Raw genomic sequence first — 15,288 nt, 5'->3', positions numbered from 1 at the left:
TGACCTCTATTTCTGTGAAATGTCCTCCCGTGACCTCGATTTCTGTACAATGTAAGAGCTGTGGTTGCACAAGTCCCTAGTTAGCAGATTAGGAATTTACAGGATTTCAGGTTTAACAATGAATTTCCGGAAAGAAGAAGGGATGCAGGACTGAACATCTATTGTATCAAAATATACATACAGTTCATTAAGTTTTTGGACAATTGTTTGCAAACTGAGTTAAACAAACTTATTTAAAATTCTGATGCAGTGTGACAGATGAACGAAGCTCAAAAGACATTTGTGTTCCACTTTTCAAGGATCAATTCCAGTTACAGCCCTCAGACTGAGTGACATCATACAAGACCAAAATCACAGGTGTTGAAAACATGTTTACTGTCAAATCAACAAATAACAATAACACAGTATTTTGTTCCCAGACTAAGGCAAAGGCGAAGTATGAGCTCCGTACAGTCTTGTGGGTTTTAGTCAAAACAATCAGAGGTCGTTGCACGGCTTGATAAGGTCAATCAGGGTATTCACAACAAGCCCTGAGAAAAGGGACAGAAATCCAAAAACAGGAGGGACTACACTACAGTAAATAATTTCTCTGACCTTCTGAATGTTCCCGCCCACAAGATCCAGGCCAATTAAATTCCTCCAAGTTTAATGCTGAGGGGAGGGGCTCGCTATGGAGGATGACACCTTTGACCAGGATTCTGGTCTATAGCTGTGCACTACAGGGAACGTCACAGTTACTGGACAGGAGGAGAGGGAGCCTTTTCAGGCTACTGAGGACCCCCAACGTGTAAATTCACATGATGTTTGGTTAGGCATTGTATTTAAGGGTTGGCTGCATCCTAATAATGTCTCCGTAACTCCTCAAATGTGCCCTCATTCACTATTATCCAATATAGTTAGCTACTTTGGACCAGGATGTGAGTGTTCCAGGGCACTTTGAAGGGAATAGGCTGTGGTTTGAGCCCAGACTAGGCCTTTCTGCCCTTGAGCATCTCCAGGTACATGCGAAGTGACCTCTGGATGGACTCTTTAGTGATGAAGCTGACAAAGTTGGTGATGTCGGCTTCTCTGTTTGAGAGCAGCCTGTCAATGGTTTGTTTCCTCATCATGGACTTGGTGATCTGTCTGGCGGGGTCTGGAGGAGAGAGAAGGTATAGGTTATGGTGTCTTCATGGTCCTGAGGGAGCAAAATTTGATATCTACACCACCGTTCAAAAGTTTGGGGTCACTTTGAAATTTCCTTGATTTTGAAAGAAAATACATTACATTAAAATAACACCAAATTGATCAGAAATACAGTGTAGACAATGATAGTGTTGTTAATGACTATTGTAGCTTAAAATGGCAAATTTATAATTGAATATCTACATAGACATACAGAGACCCATCATCAGCAACCATCAGTCCTGTGTTCCAATGGCAGGTTGTGTTTGTTTATCCAAGTTTATCATTTTAAAAGGCTAATTGATCATTAGAAAACCTGTTTGCGATTATGTTAGCACAGCTGAAAACGTCTAAACGTCTGAAAACAAGGACATTTGTAAGTGACCCGAAACTTTTGAACAGTAGTGTACATTTCTCATTGTTTTCTACTTACTGATCTGTTATAGGCCAGGGCAATAATAAATAATTACACTAAAAACAAGCATGGGTTCAGCTAACGATTTCAGAACACGACTCTAGCAATGGAATAAAGTAGACTACCTACTATCTTCTTCAGCTTTATAGTAACGCTGCACAGAAGATGTGACAACATGGTTCAAACCTGGTATCGCCAGCCATTTGGCCATGTTCTCCTGAGCAGCTGTGAGGACCTGGTCTTGAGGGACCAGCTGGTCCACCAGGCCAATCTTCAGGGCGTCAGGAGCGCTGTAGAGCAGACCCAGCTGCAACGCAACTTCAGCTGTCCGGTTGCCAACCGTGTTTATCATCGTATCCTTGAACCTGCAATGTAAAACATCAACACGACGTGAAGGAAGACCTAACACTAACAAGAACACAACGCCAACGCGCCGACACAATGAGGACACAACTGACAACACAGAATCAACTGACCACACGGAGACAGCTGACCACACAGAGACAGCTGACCACACGGGGACAGCTGACCACACAGGGACAGCTGACCACACGGGGACAGCTGACCACACGGGGACAGCTGACCACACGGGGACAGCTGACCACACAGAGACAGCTGACCACACAGAGACCGCTGACCACACGGAGACAGCTGACCACACGGAGACCGCTGACCACACGGAGGCAGCTGACCACACGGAGGCAGCTGACCACACGGAGACAGCTGACCACACGGAGGCAGCTGACCACACAGAGACCGCTGACCACACGGAGACAGCTGACCACACGGAGACCGCTGACCACACGGAGGCAGCTGACCACACGGAGACAGCTGACCACACGGAGACAGCTGACCACACGGAGACAGCTGACCCGGCGCAGAGACAACACGCGTCTCACCAGAAGGGAGCCACGATGCCAAGCTGTGTCTCGTTGAGTCCGATGCTGTAGCGAGGGTTGTCAGCCATGATCCTGTAGTCGCAGGCCAACGCCATCAGACACCCCCCCGCTGGGCTGGAACCCTGTGGGGGAAGATGTCTGCAGTCAAAAGAGCTCTTCATGTCAGGACTTCTACAGCTTTCAGAAGACAGAGAAAAAAAGTGGTTCACTTTACATATGGTGCACCTAGTGGACTACTTGTGCTGAATAGGGTGCTGTTTGGAGGGGTTCCTAGTTGAAAAGAAAGGACCTACTTAGGGAACAAGGTGCCCCTTAGGGCAGTAACAGTGTTCTGCTGACTCACATTGATGGCTGCTATGGTAACCATGTCAGAGCCATAGACTTTGAGCCACATCTCCTGAACTGCCTTCCAGAACTCTCCACAGCGCTCCGGGCTCTTCCCATACATCTCCATGATGTCCAGCCCTGCTGAGAACACCTTGGGGAGGGTCTGGGAAAGACACACGGACACTTAGGGCCAGGAGAGTAGGTTATCGTCAGAGCAGATGGTCAGAGGGGCCATCACAGAATTAAAAAGAGATGTTACACTGAAAATGGACCACAACTAAGCCCAAAAAGAGATGAAAAAAGCATTTGAAAATAAATACAACATGATACCTTAACTACATTGACACAGGTTCACACAAAATCTCTTTTTACTCGTGGAACAGATTTCCAATTAAAAGGGAATAAATTGAATGCCCCTGTTGGAAATTAGCCAAATTCCAACAACTCTGTACCCAAAACAAAGGACAGCCTGAAAACAGCCAACGGTTGTGTGTGTGTGTGTGTGTTAACCGAGGTGATGATGACTCCTCTACAGCTCTTGTCCATCTCCAGTTTCTCCAGACTGATGCAGAACTCAGTGAGGAAGTCCAGACTGAGGCTGTTGACCGGGGAACTCTCCATCCCCAGGACGGCCACTCCTGGAGAACAGTCAGAGCTTCAGGAAAATGTGCGTGTGTGTATGTATATACACAGCTCAAAACATTAAGGGAACACAATCATCACAGTATAACCCCACATCAGTTAAACTTCAGGGATATCAATCTGTCCAGTTAGTGGCAATAAGTGATCAATGTCACCTGTTTTGGTGCAAATGAAAGTGTCAACAGGGTCACAGGAGAGGCAACAGCAAGACAACCCCCAAAAAAGGGAAAGGTTTTGCAGGTGGTGTCCAGAGACAATTGCGCTCTCCTTATCCTTCCTGACTGATTCTTCTCTAGTTTTGCTTTTTGCTAGTATCCTTGTCACTACTGGTAGCATGAAGCGGTACCTGCAGCCCATTCAGGTTGCACAGATAGTCCAGCTCCTCCAGGATGGCACATCCATATGTGCCGTCGCAAGAAGGTTTGTTGTGTCTCCCAGTACAGTCTCAAGAGCATGGAGGAGATACCAGGAGACGGGTCGTTATACAAGGAGAGTGGGACAGGGCCATAGAAGGGGATCAGCCCAGCAGCAGGACCGGTATTTGCTCCTTTGTGTGAGGAGGAACAGGAGGAGCACTGCCAGAGCCCTACAAAATGACCTACAGCGGGCAACTAGTGTGCCAAACTGTCAGAAACAGACTATGAGGGTGGCATGAGGGCCCAACTTCCTCTAGTGCTCACAGCGCAGCACTGTGCAGCTCGATTGGCATTTGCCAGAGAAGACCAGAATTGGCAGGTCTGCCATTGGTGCCCCATTCTCTTCACAGATGAAGCAGGTTTGCACTGAGTACATGTGACAGACGTGAGTCTGGAGACGCCGTTTTGAACGCTATGCTGCCTGCAACATCATCCAGCATGACTGGTTTGGTGGTGGGTCAGTGATGGTCTGGGGAGGCATGTCCTTGGAGGGGCACACAGACCTCCACGTGTTAGTCAACGGTACCCTGACTGCTGTTAGGTACCGGGATGAAATCCTCAGACCCATCGTCAGACCTTACGTTGGTGCAGTGGGCCCTGGGTTCCTCCTGGTGCAGGACAATGCCTGGCCTCATGTGGCCAGAGAGTGTAGGCAGTTCCTGGATGATGAAGGCATTGATGCCATTGACTGGCCTTCACGTTCCCCAGACCTGAATCCAACTGAGAACCTCTGGGACGTTATGTATCGATGCCGTCAAGTAGCGCCACAGACTGTCCAGGAGCTCTCTGATGTCCTGATCCAGGTCTGGGAGAAGATCCCCCAGGACCCCATCCGCCATCTCATCAGGAGCATGCCCAGATGCATACAGGCATGTGGGGCCATACACACTACGGAGTCACATTGGCCCTCATTTATCAAAAGTGCGTACACCAAATTTCCAGCGTACACCTGGCGTACACCCAAAACCACGGTGACTTTGAGATTTATCAGTATGGACGTTGGCGTACGGCACTCTCAAATCCTACGCCAGCTCAGGAGGTGGTGTACGCACGTTTTGAGTTAGTGCGGAAATGCGCATGTTGAGTTATATGTTCTCATCATTTATGTTATATTATGTTGTTTAATTATGACACTGACTGTTGTATACCCAAAATTGTGCAAGAGTTAATTGTGCGCATGTGTGAGACGGGACTTTTATTTTGACCTGTCTCAAGTAAAAAATGTGTAGCCGTATACTCAGCCCCTGCTGCAGTTCCCTCGTGCACTGATGTTATGCCAGTGCAGAGATGTAAACTGAAAATAAAACAGTATTAATAGTTATATTTGGAGTGATCTTTGGTGGATGGATGACAACAAAATATTGCACATGGACATGGCGGAGAGAAATGAAACCTTAACAGCGCAGAAAAGAAAATCCTAACGCACTGACAAACTAAAAGATGTGATATATTATGACCTACTGTAAAAAAAACAACAACATAATTACAAACTTCAGTGTTTATTTTTGTGCAACATGGACTTCAAGGTTTCATTTGTGTGACTTTACCAAAGCATTTGACTTATATGTATTCCTTCAGATGCGAGTCTGTACGCTTTACATGACGTTTCAGGGTTAGGCCCGGCAGTTGCGCATGGACTGGGTTCAGTAATAAAAGGCTTTGAATTACCAAAATATAATTCAGACTGACAAAATAATAAAAATGACCTTCTTCTTTTAAATAATAATAGAAATAATAATAATAACGACATTCTTCTTCTAAATAACAATAAACGTCATTAATAAATATCATGAAATAATAAGACGAATATTACAAATTGTCATGCAGTTATTAATGTGAATGAATGGTACTCCACATCACATCATCATCTTTTATTCCGCTTTTTAAACTGCCAAATGAAACAATTTTATTTCTTTCTACCTCCCTGGTGATCGTCTCAATCTCCACGTCAGAGAAGTTTCTCTTTTTTGCCGTCTTCCGTGTGTCCATGGCGTAAAATGAGGGCGTGGGGGAAGCGGAGACTTGAATATATAGGGGCGTGTTATTCTAATGACGATCGTTTTCATCCGCGGCATTTATCAAGGGAAGGTATTGCGTACACCTGGATTTTAAAGGTACGCACAGTTTCATAAATCAGGCGATGAGAGGAGTGTAAGCAAAATCTTACGCCAACATATACGCCCGTTTCTACGCAAGAATGATAAATGAGGGCCATTATGATTTGCTTTGATGAAATTCACCTAAGTTGGATCTCAAATAGATTTTTGGCGTGAATTTGAATCCAGCCCTCAATCGGTTGGTGATTTTGGTTTCCACTGACCATTGTTACTTCATTTTGTTCTCAATGAATTACACAATATACAGTCAAGATTTTGATCTTTAATATATTTCAATCATCGAGACCCAACGTGTGATTAAAGGGTTCCCTTCATTTTTTTTGAGCAGTGTGTATATGCACACATTCATTCAGTGTTGAACTTTGGCACTGCAATGTAAACAATATCCATTTCATAAAAACCCTCTTTTGTATTGCAATGCCATTGAAGTCAATATAAAAGAAATAAATATGGCTATGAAAGAAATACTGAAATGAGGCAATAAATATACAAATAAACATAAATATATGTACATTTGTCAATATATTAATAGTTTATTTTCAAAATGATGATATTCAAACGACTACTTTTATTTATTTCAGGGGACATTCATTTCATAATGCCACATTTATTATTTTCAAGGGATTTTTATTTCATACTGACATTTTCATCTGGTATATTCAAATTAATGGGGAGTGGCTATCTCACAGTTTCAGACAAAAATATAAATGTCTTGGTCTGATTCCTAAATGACAGTGTAGATGTGACAGTGGGGACTGTGTGAGAAATAACGTGTCTCTTGGGACAGGGATTGAACCTGTGCAGCGTCTTACCGGTGCTGCTGTCCAGATCCACCTTGACCTTCGCTTTAGTTGAGTTGTTCCTCTGTTGCAAAGAGAAGCAAGGCGAGACTGAGACCCTCCCATGTCCATTGTGAATGGACACCCGAGATAACACCCCTGAAAAGAGGTCGATACATATGGACACTGTTATTCTTAACTAGCCACCTTTCTCATTGCCTGTCTCTTCCTTAATAAACCAACTCTCTACACTAATCTCCGAAGCTACCTGACAGATACTTCACAACCAGGGGAAGCGGACATTATGTAAAATTAGCAGGACAGAGCGTTGTGTGACCTTTGCTCTAGTTTATAAAAGAAACATTGACCAAAGCAAAGGCTGGCTAGCTAGATACTATATATATGGGACGGTAGGCTAACGATATATTTGTGGGGTTTATCTGTTAAATAAACCTTGAAAACGCGTGCACATTATTACCCGCTGAAGTTTCCTAGTGTTTATCAATGCCATGTAAGTTCACATACCTGAGAAAGCGAACTTTGCAGACTTTCTCAACGTATTAGCCATCTTGCACCGTCAAGTTCTTCTTCGAGTGGTGTTGACGGAGGGCATCCGACTTCAAGTGCATACATCGCCCCCTACTGTGTTGGCGCGCCGTGCGGTTCACGACCTCCCTCATTGTCTAGATTGTACTAATACTGTATGTCTAAAACATTCAACCAAATCCCTACAGACGTTTGTTTTAGCACCGAAAAAACACACCCGATTGAAGTTGTCAACTAACTATTAAGCCCTCAATGAGTTTAACTGGGTATGTTAGTCCGGTATGTTGGAGGTACTGGACGACCGGAGTTGGGAACAGGTTTGGGAACACCTGGGCTAACTCACACAGAAATCGCTTTGAAATAAGATCCATTAGCGTAGGCTAGCACCCCTGTTCTCTGCTCAAGAACCTACCTCAAAATTATATTTGAATGGGTAAGGCTAAACTTCTCTCAGATTAATGCAGATACTTACCAATCTTTACTGACAGAATGGTTTATCGTATATATTTAGGGCAGCAGAATAACCTAGTGTTTATTTTACCGTTATTTAACCAGGTAAGCCGATTGAGAACCAATTCTCATTTAACGTTTACAGCAACAAAAATCATTAAAATATGCAATAGAGGAGTATGAATAACAAAACATGAGATGGTGCATTTTTACAGATGAATGTGAAAGGTGCATATTGAAACCATCAGGAGTGGTAAATAATAAAAAGTGAAAGAGAATTGAGCCAGCAAACAAAAGGTTGATCACTCAGTCAACAATAAAAGAAACACATTTGAAACAAATTTAAGTTGCTTTAGTAGATTTATATATTTTGTAGATATGGACTTAGGTACAGTAGTACAACATTTAAATACAAACAGTAAATACAGTACAATGCAATGAAGATAACATTTAATTTAGATTGCACATTATTGCCAAGAAGCTTTATAATAAAAAAAGAAAACTGGTAACAACAGAATGTTTCTATGAAATTGAGAAAATATGACAAAAAAAATAAGTACTTACATATAACAGTAAAAAAAGTAAATAACATTAAATAAAAGAAAGATCCTACTATGGTTGTAATTTTTTTTCCTAAAACTATATTCAAATTTGTCCATAAAAGCTAAATGTATTACAATAATTTGAATATTTCTAAATTATGAACAGAACCGGCGACAAAGGGCAGCCCTGCCGGAGTCCAACATGCACTGGGAACAAGTCTGACTTACTGCCGGCAATGCGGACCAAACTCCTGCTTCGGTCGTACAGGGACCTGACAGCCCTTAGCAAAGGACCCAGGACCCCATATTCCCGAAGCACTCTCCACAGGATGCTGCGAGGGACACAGGGTTTTTATGGACAGAATTTCTAGGCGCAGCCAGGGGCCGGAGGGTGTCAGGTTTGGGGACCACACGATTTCGTCTCTGCTCTTTGCGGATGATGTTGTCGTGTTGGCCCCTTCAAACCAGGACCTTCAGCATGCACTGGGACGGTTTGCAGCCGAGTGTGAAGCGGTGGGGATGTACCTCCAAATCCGAGGCCATGGTCCTCAGTCGGAAAAAGGGTGGCTTGCCCACTTCAGGTTGGTGGAGAGTGCCTGCCTCAAGTGGAGGAGTTTAAGTATCTAGGGGTCTTGTTCACGAGTGAGGGAAGGATGGAACAGGAGATTGACAGACGGATTGGTGCAGCTTCTGCAGTAATGCGGTCGATGTATCGGTCTCTCGTGGTGAAGAAAGAGCTGAGCCGCAAGGCGAAGCTCTCGATTTACCGGTCAATCTACGTTCCTACTCTCACCTATGGTCATGAGCTTTGGGTCATGACCAAAAGGACAAGATCCCGGATACAGGCGGCCGAAATGAGCTTTCTCCGCAGGGTGGCTGGGCGATCCCTTAGAGATAGGGTGAGAAGCTCGGTCACCCGGGAGGAACTCAGAGTAGAGCCGCTGCTCCTCCACATCAAGAGGGGTCAGCTGAGGTGGCTTGGGCATCTGTTTCAGATGCCTCCGGAACGCCTTCCTGGGAAGATGTTCCGGGCCCGTCCCACCGGGAGGAGACCCCGGGGAAGACCTAGGACACGCTGGAGGGACTATGTCTCCCGGCTGGCCTGGGAACGCCTCGGTGTCCCCCCGGAAGAGCTGGAGGAAGTGTCTGGGGAGAGGGAAGTCTGGGCATCCCTGCTTAGACTGCTGCCCCCGCGACCCGGCCCCGGATGAAGCGGAAGAAGATGTATGTATGATGTATGAATATTTCTATTAAAACAAAGTAATGTATTTATCTCCATTCAGTGTTGCACCAATTGTGTCCTGTAGAGGGCAATGTCATGCAAAACAAAAGAAAGGCTTGTCAATCTAAATCTGTGCACTCTATCTTCTGAAGGAGTTGCTATTCAAGGAGTCACTGTAACGGAGTTAAGAACGTACTATAAACTTGCTCCACAGCTAGCTGGAAATGTTTCCAATAGGTCTATACAATTGGTAACTTTGTACAGCTCAAAAGAATAGAAAGTTGTCTTGAGGCCAGTCACCACTGGTTTGACCACTGGTTTGATCCCTGTTTGGGACATGCATACATGCATACTGCCAGTGGGGGAACTAAACCATCAGCAGGAGCAGCAGGAGACTGGTGTGTACTGGTCCTACTGAAACACTCATTTGATTATAACAATATTCACTGTTCCCATTAGTTATACGGAAGAATTTACAGGAATGAAGTCATCTGTTACATAGATCAAATCTGTTACATAGATCAAATCTGTTACATAGATCAAATCTGTTACATAGATCAAATCTGTTACATAGATCAAATCGTACTCAGATCATCAGCAATACTGATTGCAGCCATCTAACCAGGTCTGACATTTGGAGGCAGGATCCAGCAGCTCCTTGATCTGCAAAACGGCACTGCAGAGAAAAAGACAGAGACGAGGGTAATATTAACTGACCAGTCATTCTCTAAACACTAGCTTGCTGCAGTCTGGTCAAGCCTCAACCCTCTCACCTCAGACCAGAGTCCAGGTCTCTGTTTGTGGGGATGAAAGTATACTTGTCATATCATATTTAGGCACTTCAGCAGGGCATTTTAGATTTTCAAATCTCTTTGAATGTGTGTACAGCTTTCCTTTCTACATCAACTGATATGAAACTTTGCTTTTAAACACATTGCCATTGGAAAGTATTGATTCCTGAAATCCCATGTAAATAAATATAGACCCTTTATTCAGTACTTTGTGGAAGTGACTTGGCAGCGATAACAGCTTTGAGTCTTGGCCATGACTATCAGCTTTCTATCCGCTTCGGGCAGTTCCTCCCATTCTTCTTTGTAGATCCTTCCAGGCCCTTTAACATCATACTGGGGAGCGTTGGTGAACTGCAGTCTTCAGGTCTCCCCACAGATGTTCAACTGGGTTTAAGTCCAGGCTTTGGATGGGTCACAAAAACATTCACAGTCTTGTTCTCAAGTCATTACAGCTGTGCCCTTCGCTGTGTGCTTTAGGTCATGGTTGTGCTGAAAAATGAATCTTCGGCCCAGTCTGAAGTCCTGTGCGCTCTGGATCAGGTTTTCTTGAAGGATCCCTCCATTTTGCCCCATTCATCCTTCCCTCAATCCTCTAACAGTCTCCCATTCTCTGCCACTGGGAAGCATCCATGTTGTCTCAGGGTTTTAGGTGGCACATTTGATGCCTGGAAAGCTGCTAGAATTTGACCAATAGTGGATTTTTATCTGATCGTATTATTATTTCTATGCACATTTTCTAACTCCAAACCACATAAACTTAAATGCTCACTGGAAAAAGTTCAAAAGGTTTATTTGTCATTTGCAATAACAAGTTACGCCAATAAATTGCTTGGTTTTCCTACTCCTGATAATAACTATACAACCGTAGTGCAATGTAAAAGTGACAGGTGTGCATGATATGATTGGCAGATGAGCATGATATAAAGTGACAGGTGTGCATGGGTCTATGGATGGAAGAGAGGAGGGGTTCCTGAATTGAGCAGCCTTACGGCCTGAGGAAAGAAACTGTCCCGTAGCCTGTTAGTTTTGGACTGAATACTCCTGTACCTTCTTCCTGACGACAGCTTGGTAAACAGTCCGTGGCATGGGTGGCTGGGATCTGTAATGATCCGTTTGCTCCACATCCTACACCTCTCTATGTAGAGATCCTGTAAGGATGGCAGGTCAGACCTAGTGATGAGCTGTTTTAAACCCCTTTACCCCAACTCTAGCGGTCTGCCCACAAGAGTTGGAGGGGTATTGGTCTGGCCACAAGAGTTGGACGGTATCGGTCTGGCCACAAGAGTTGGACGGGTGTCGGTCTGCCCACAAGAGTTGGAGGGGTGTCGGTCTGCCCACAAGAGTTGGAGGGGTATCGGTCTGCCCACAGGAGCTGAACGATCCACCGCTTCACCCGTCTCCTCCACTGTTTTTGCCATCCAGTGCAGCTTCTTCTTTGAGCCATTATTTTGCTTTCTCTACTGTCTCTGTTGAAGTGAAAGCCTTGGCCTTGTAACAGGGATCAAGGACATTTTCTAACACCAAACACTGTGTCCTCTGCCTTGGAGAATCGCCTTGTCAGGCTGTCAAGCATGGTCTTCCATAAGATATAAGATGATGTGTTTGTGCATATTCCCGAGGTAAGGAAGACCTTAAAGAGTGCGATTTCATTTCATGAATGTATAGTTACATGGCTGGATTATTTAGAAGAGAGACGAGAACGCCAAACAGGTAAGTAAAGTAAAAGTTGAATGGTTTCTTTTCCTCCCTGTCTGCCTGTCTTGTATCGTGAAACAAGGAGCTGATAGTGTTGTGTTATGTATGAGAGATAAACTTTGTGGGGAGAAATAAACTGAAAACCGATACTACTTGAATGACATATGTCAGCCTTGCTGAACAATCAGCTGATCCAATGTTAGCCCCGAGGCTGCATGGTTTAGCCCACATTTTCTAACCTCATCGCCAGAATAATGCATTCAAGGCTTTTTCATGGACTGGAGAATTGCTTTCTGAGAAAAATATATCTGATGTAGTGTTAGGTTCAGTTTATTTGCTGTTCTTTTGTTCTGATTGTTTTCACCTGTTGTTTAGTCCTCGTTAGCACCCCGTTTAATTTGCCCTATTCTGTTAGCCCTTTGAGTCATTGAGTCTTTTGTGTATGTACCTGCCACCCGTCTGGGGTTTTTGCCTGCCTGCCAGTTTCCTGTCGTTTTCTTTGCCTGCCTTAGTTTCTTCATTAAATCATTGTGTTGCTCTTCAAGTCCACGCTTGGTGTCCTGCTTTACCGGAAACATGACAAGTAGCCTACATTAAAAACGGTTTAAATTCTGCATTTATGGTGCCCTCTCCAACACTCGCATAAAATCAAGGAAGAAAGAGTTACATTCCATGGGGTCTTTAACAGTTATTTAGGTTATCAGGAGTTAATCACACACAGATATTTTCAGCAAAAGTGGCACTCAAATGATCAGACATGGCCGTTGGCCCATAGTTGTGCTAGGCTTGCACATACAGCTAGCCAAAATCTAACAACCACGCTTACTAACAAAACAGAGACAGCATGCTTTCGGGAGAGCAGAAGTTATCTTCAGTCTAATGCATTAATAATGTCATACTATAACCAACAACCTTATCATGCTCATAAAAACAGATAACGCTGTCTTAAAGTTAACTTTCATTTAAATATAAAATGATCACAGGTAGCATACACAGAGACACTACCTTGACTTCAGGTATGGAGCCTCTGGCTCATCGCAATCAATCAAATTTATTTATAAAGCCCTTTTTAAAACAGCAGCTGTCACAAAGTGCTTTACAGAGACACCCGGCCTTAAACCCCAAGGAGCAAACAACAGTAGTGTTGGATTTCAGTGGCTAGGAAAAACTCCCTAAGAAGGCCAAATTTTAGGAAGAAACCTAGAGAGGACCCATGCTCAGAGGGGTGACCAGTCCTCTTCTGGCTGTGCCGGGTGAGATATTAAGAGTCCAATTGGAATCATTTATAAATTTCTCTGGGCTAAATCCAGAGTCTATTTGATTTTAGACTAGGTCAAAAGTATGACCAGGTGGACAAGGACAGGGACAGCAACGGGCCCCCCAAACCAGGTACTCCGCAGGTGTGGACCAGGACTCATTACAAATTTAGTGAATGTGTCGAGCGATACGGTATCAAGAAATTTAAGTGTCCCCATTGACACCTGGTCAGGGAGGTTCAGGACATTCAGGTTCAGGGAGGTCTGAATACTTCCAACTTGGTGGAGCGCCACTTTCGCTCCAATTTCCTGGAGGCTTGCTTAAGTGCTCTAGTATTGTCTGTGAACCAGGGAGCAAGTTTCTTGTTGTGTATTTCTTTAGTTTTTAGTGGTGCAACTGTGTCTAATGTATTTCGCAGTGTTGAGTTTAGATCCTCGATTTGATCGTTTACAGATTAATTTACTCTGTCGTTAATGAGCGAATTTGTAAGAATATCAAGGAATTTATTTGTAGTCTGAGAATTTATAGTACGGCTTTTGAAACTCATTGTTTGCGGAGCAAGTGGATTTCTTGCTTTAACGGTAAATGTAATAAGACAGTGATCCGATAATCCAGGATTTGGGGGGAAATTATTAGATCTACAATATCTATTTCTCGTGACAGGACTAAATCTAAGGTGTGATTATGGCAGTGTGTTGGACCTGAGCCATGTTTGATAAAACCCATTGAGTCAATTAAGGCTTCTTGAAGAGGATCATTGGACTTTTCCATATGAATATTGAAATTGCCAAAAATTAGAATACTCTCTGCCATGACTACAAGGTTAGACAAGAATTCTGGAAACTCATTGAGGAACAATGTGTATGGCCCGGGGGGCCTATAAATAGCAGCTATGTAAAACGATTTATCGGCCTGGTTAACTTTCATTAGTAAAACTTCAAAAGAATGAAACTCAGTGATATGTTTGAGAGTAAATTTATATTTACTGTCATAAAAATTAGCGACACCCCCTCCTTTTCGGGATGCAGGAGGGATATGATCACTAGTATAACCAGGAGGAGAGGCCTCATTTAAGGCAGTGAATTCATTAGGCTTTGGCCACGTTTCACATAAACCAATAACATCTAGTTTATGATCAGAGATTCATTCATTTACGGCAACTGCCTTTGGAGAAAGATATCTAATATTTAGGAGTCCCATTTTGAGATGCAAGGTTGTTTTTGTTAGTACTACCTTGTTTAACTTTTCTCAGCCTGGAACGAGTCACAGTGGCAAAAGGTAAAGCTGTACTAACTACTCTGGCTATGCTATCGACTGACTCCACTATGCTAGCAGACTGGCTAACAGCCTGCGGCCTGACATGCATCCTATCCCATGTTAAGGCTATAGGAGTGAGACTCCTGTCAGTGTTCCTAGATAAAAGAAGAGCACCACTCCAGCTAGGATGGAGTCCGTCGCTCCTCAGCAGATCAGGCCTGGCCCTATTTCTGGGAGAGTCCCAAAAAGAAGGCCAGTTATCTACGAACTCTACCTCCTGCGACGGGCAGAACTCCGTTTTCAGCCAGCGATTGAGTTGCGCAAGTCTGCTGTAGAGCTCGTCACTGCCCCTAGCTGGGAGGGGGCCAGAGACAATTACTCGATGCCGACACATCTTTCTAGCTAATTTACACGCTGATGCTATGTTCTGCTTCGTAACCTCTGACGGTTTCATCCTAACGTCGTTGGTGCCAACGTGAATAACAATATCTCTGTACTCTCTATACTTGCCAGTTGTAGACTTCGCTAGCACCAACCCCAGATTTGCGGCTACGTCGGTGTGACCAGTAGAGGCTGCCAAGTTCTGCCGAGTTTGTAAAACGTCCTATTTGCGGCAATTAATCGGTCAAACAAATAATCGATCGTCCTCTAGAAGCAGCCCTGCCCTGTTCAGGAGCATTCAGAGCTCAACAAAGAACCTTTTGTTCATTTTTCTACAGTACTAATAACCATCAACATTTTGTGGATGAATTATCCTTAAGGGTTACCG

General features: G+C 44.0%; 1 protein-coding gene across 1 annotated transcript; it reads right to left on the bottom strand.

The window, feature by feature from the left end:
* Positions 1–356: 356 nt before the first annotated feature.
* Positions 357–7,335, bottom strand: eci1 (enoyl-CoA delta isomerase 1). Its single transcript, NM_001304177.1, is given in 7 exon segments — positions 357–1,135; positions 1,766–1,944; positions 2,479–2,600; positions 2,822–2,968; positions 3,316–3,443; positions 6,793–6,918; positions 7,285–7,335. Coding segments are annotated over 7 exon segments (912 nt in total). The 5' UTR covers positions 7,328–7,335; the 3' UTR covers positions 357–968.
* Positions 7,336–15,288: the final 7,953 nt, after the last annotated feature.

The sequence above is a fragment of the Esox lucius genome, chromosome 11, assembly GCF_011004845.1.
Source record: "Esox lucius isolate fEsoLuc1 chromosome 11, fEsoLuc1.pri, whole genome shotgun sequence".
Classification (NCBI taxonomy): Eukaryota; Metazoa; Chordata; class Actinopteri; order Esociformes; family Esocidae; genus Esox; species Esox lucius.
The sequence above is the reverse complement of the archived record's forward strand: the minus strand, read 5'-3'. Positions and strand labels throughout refer to the sequence as shown.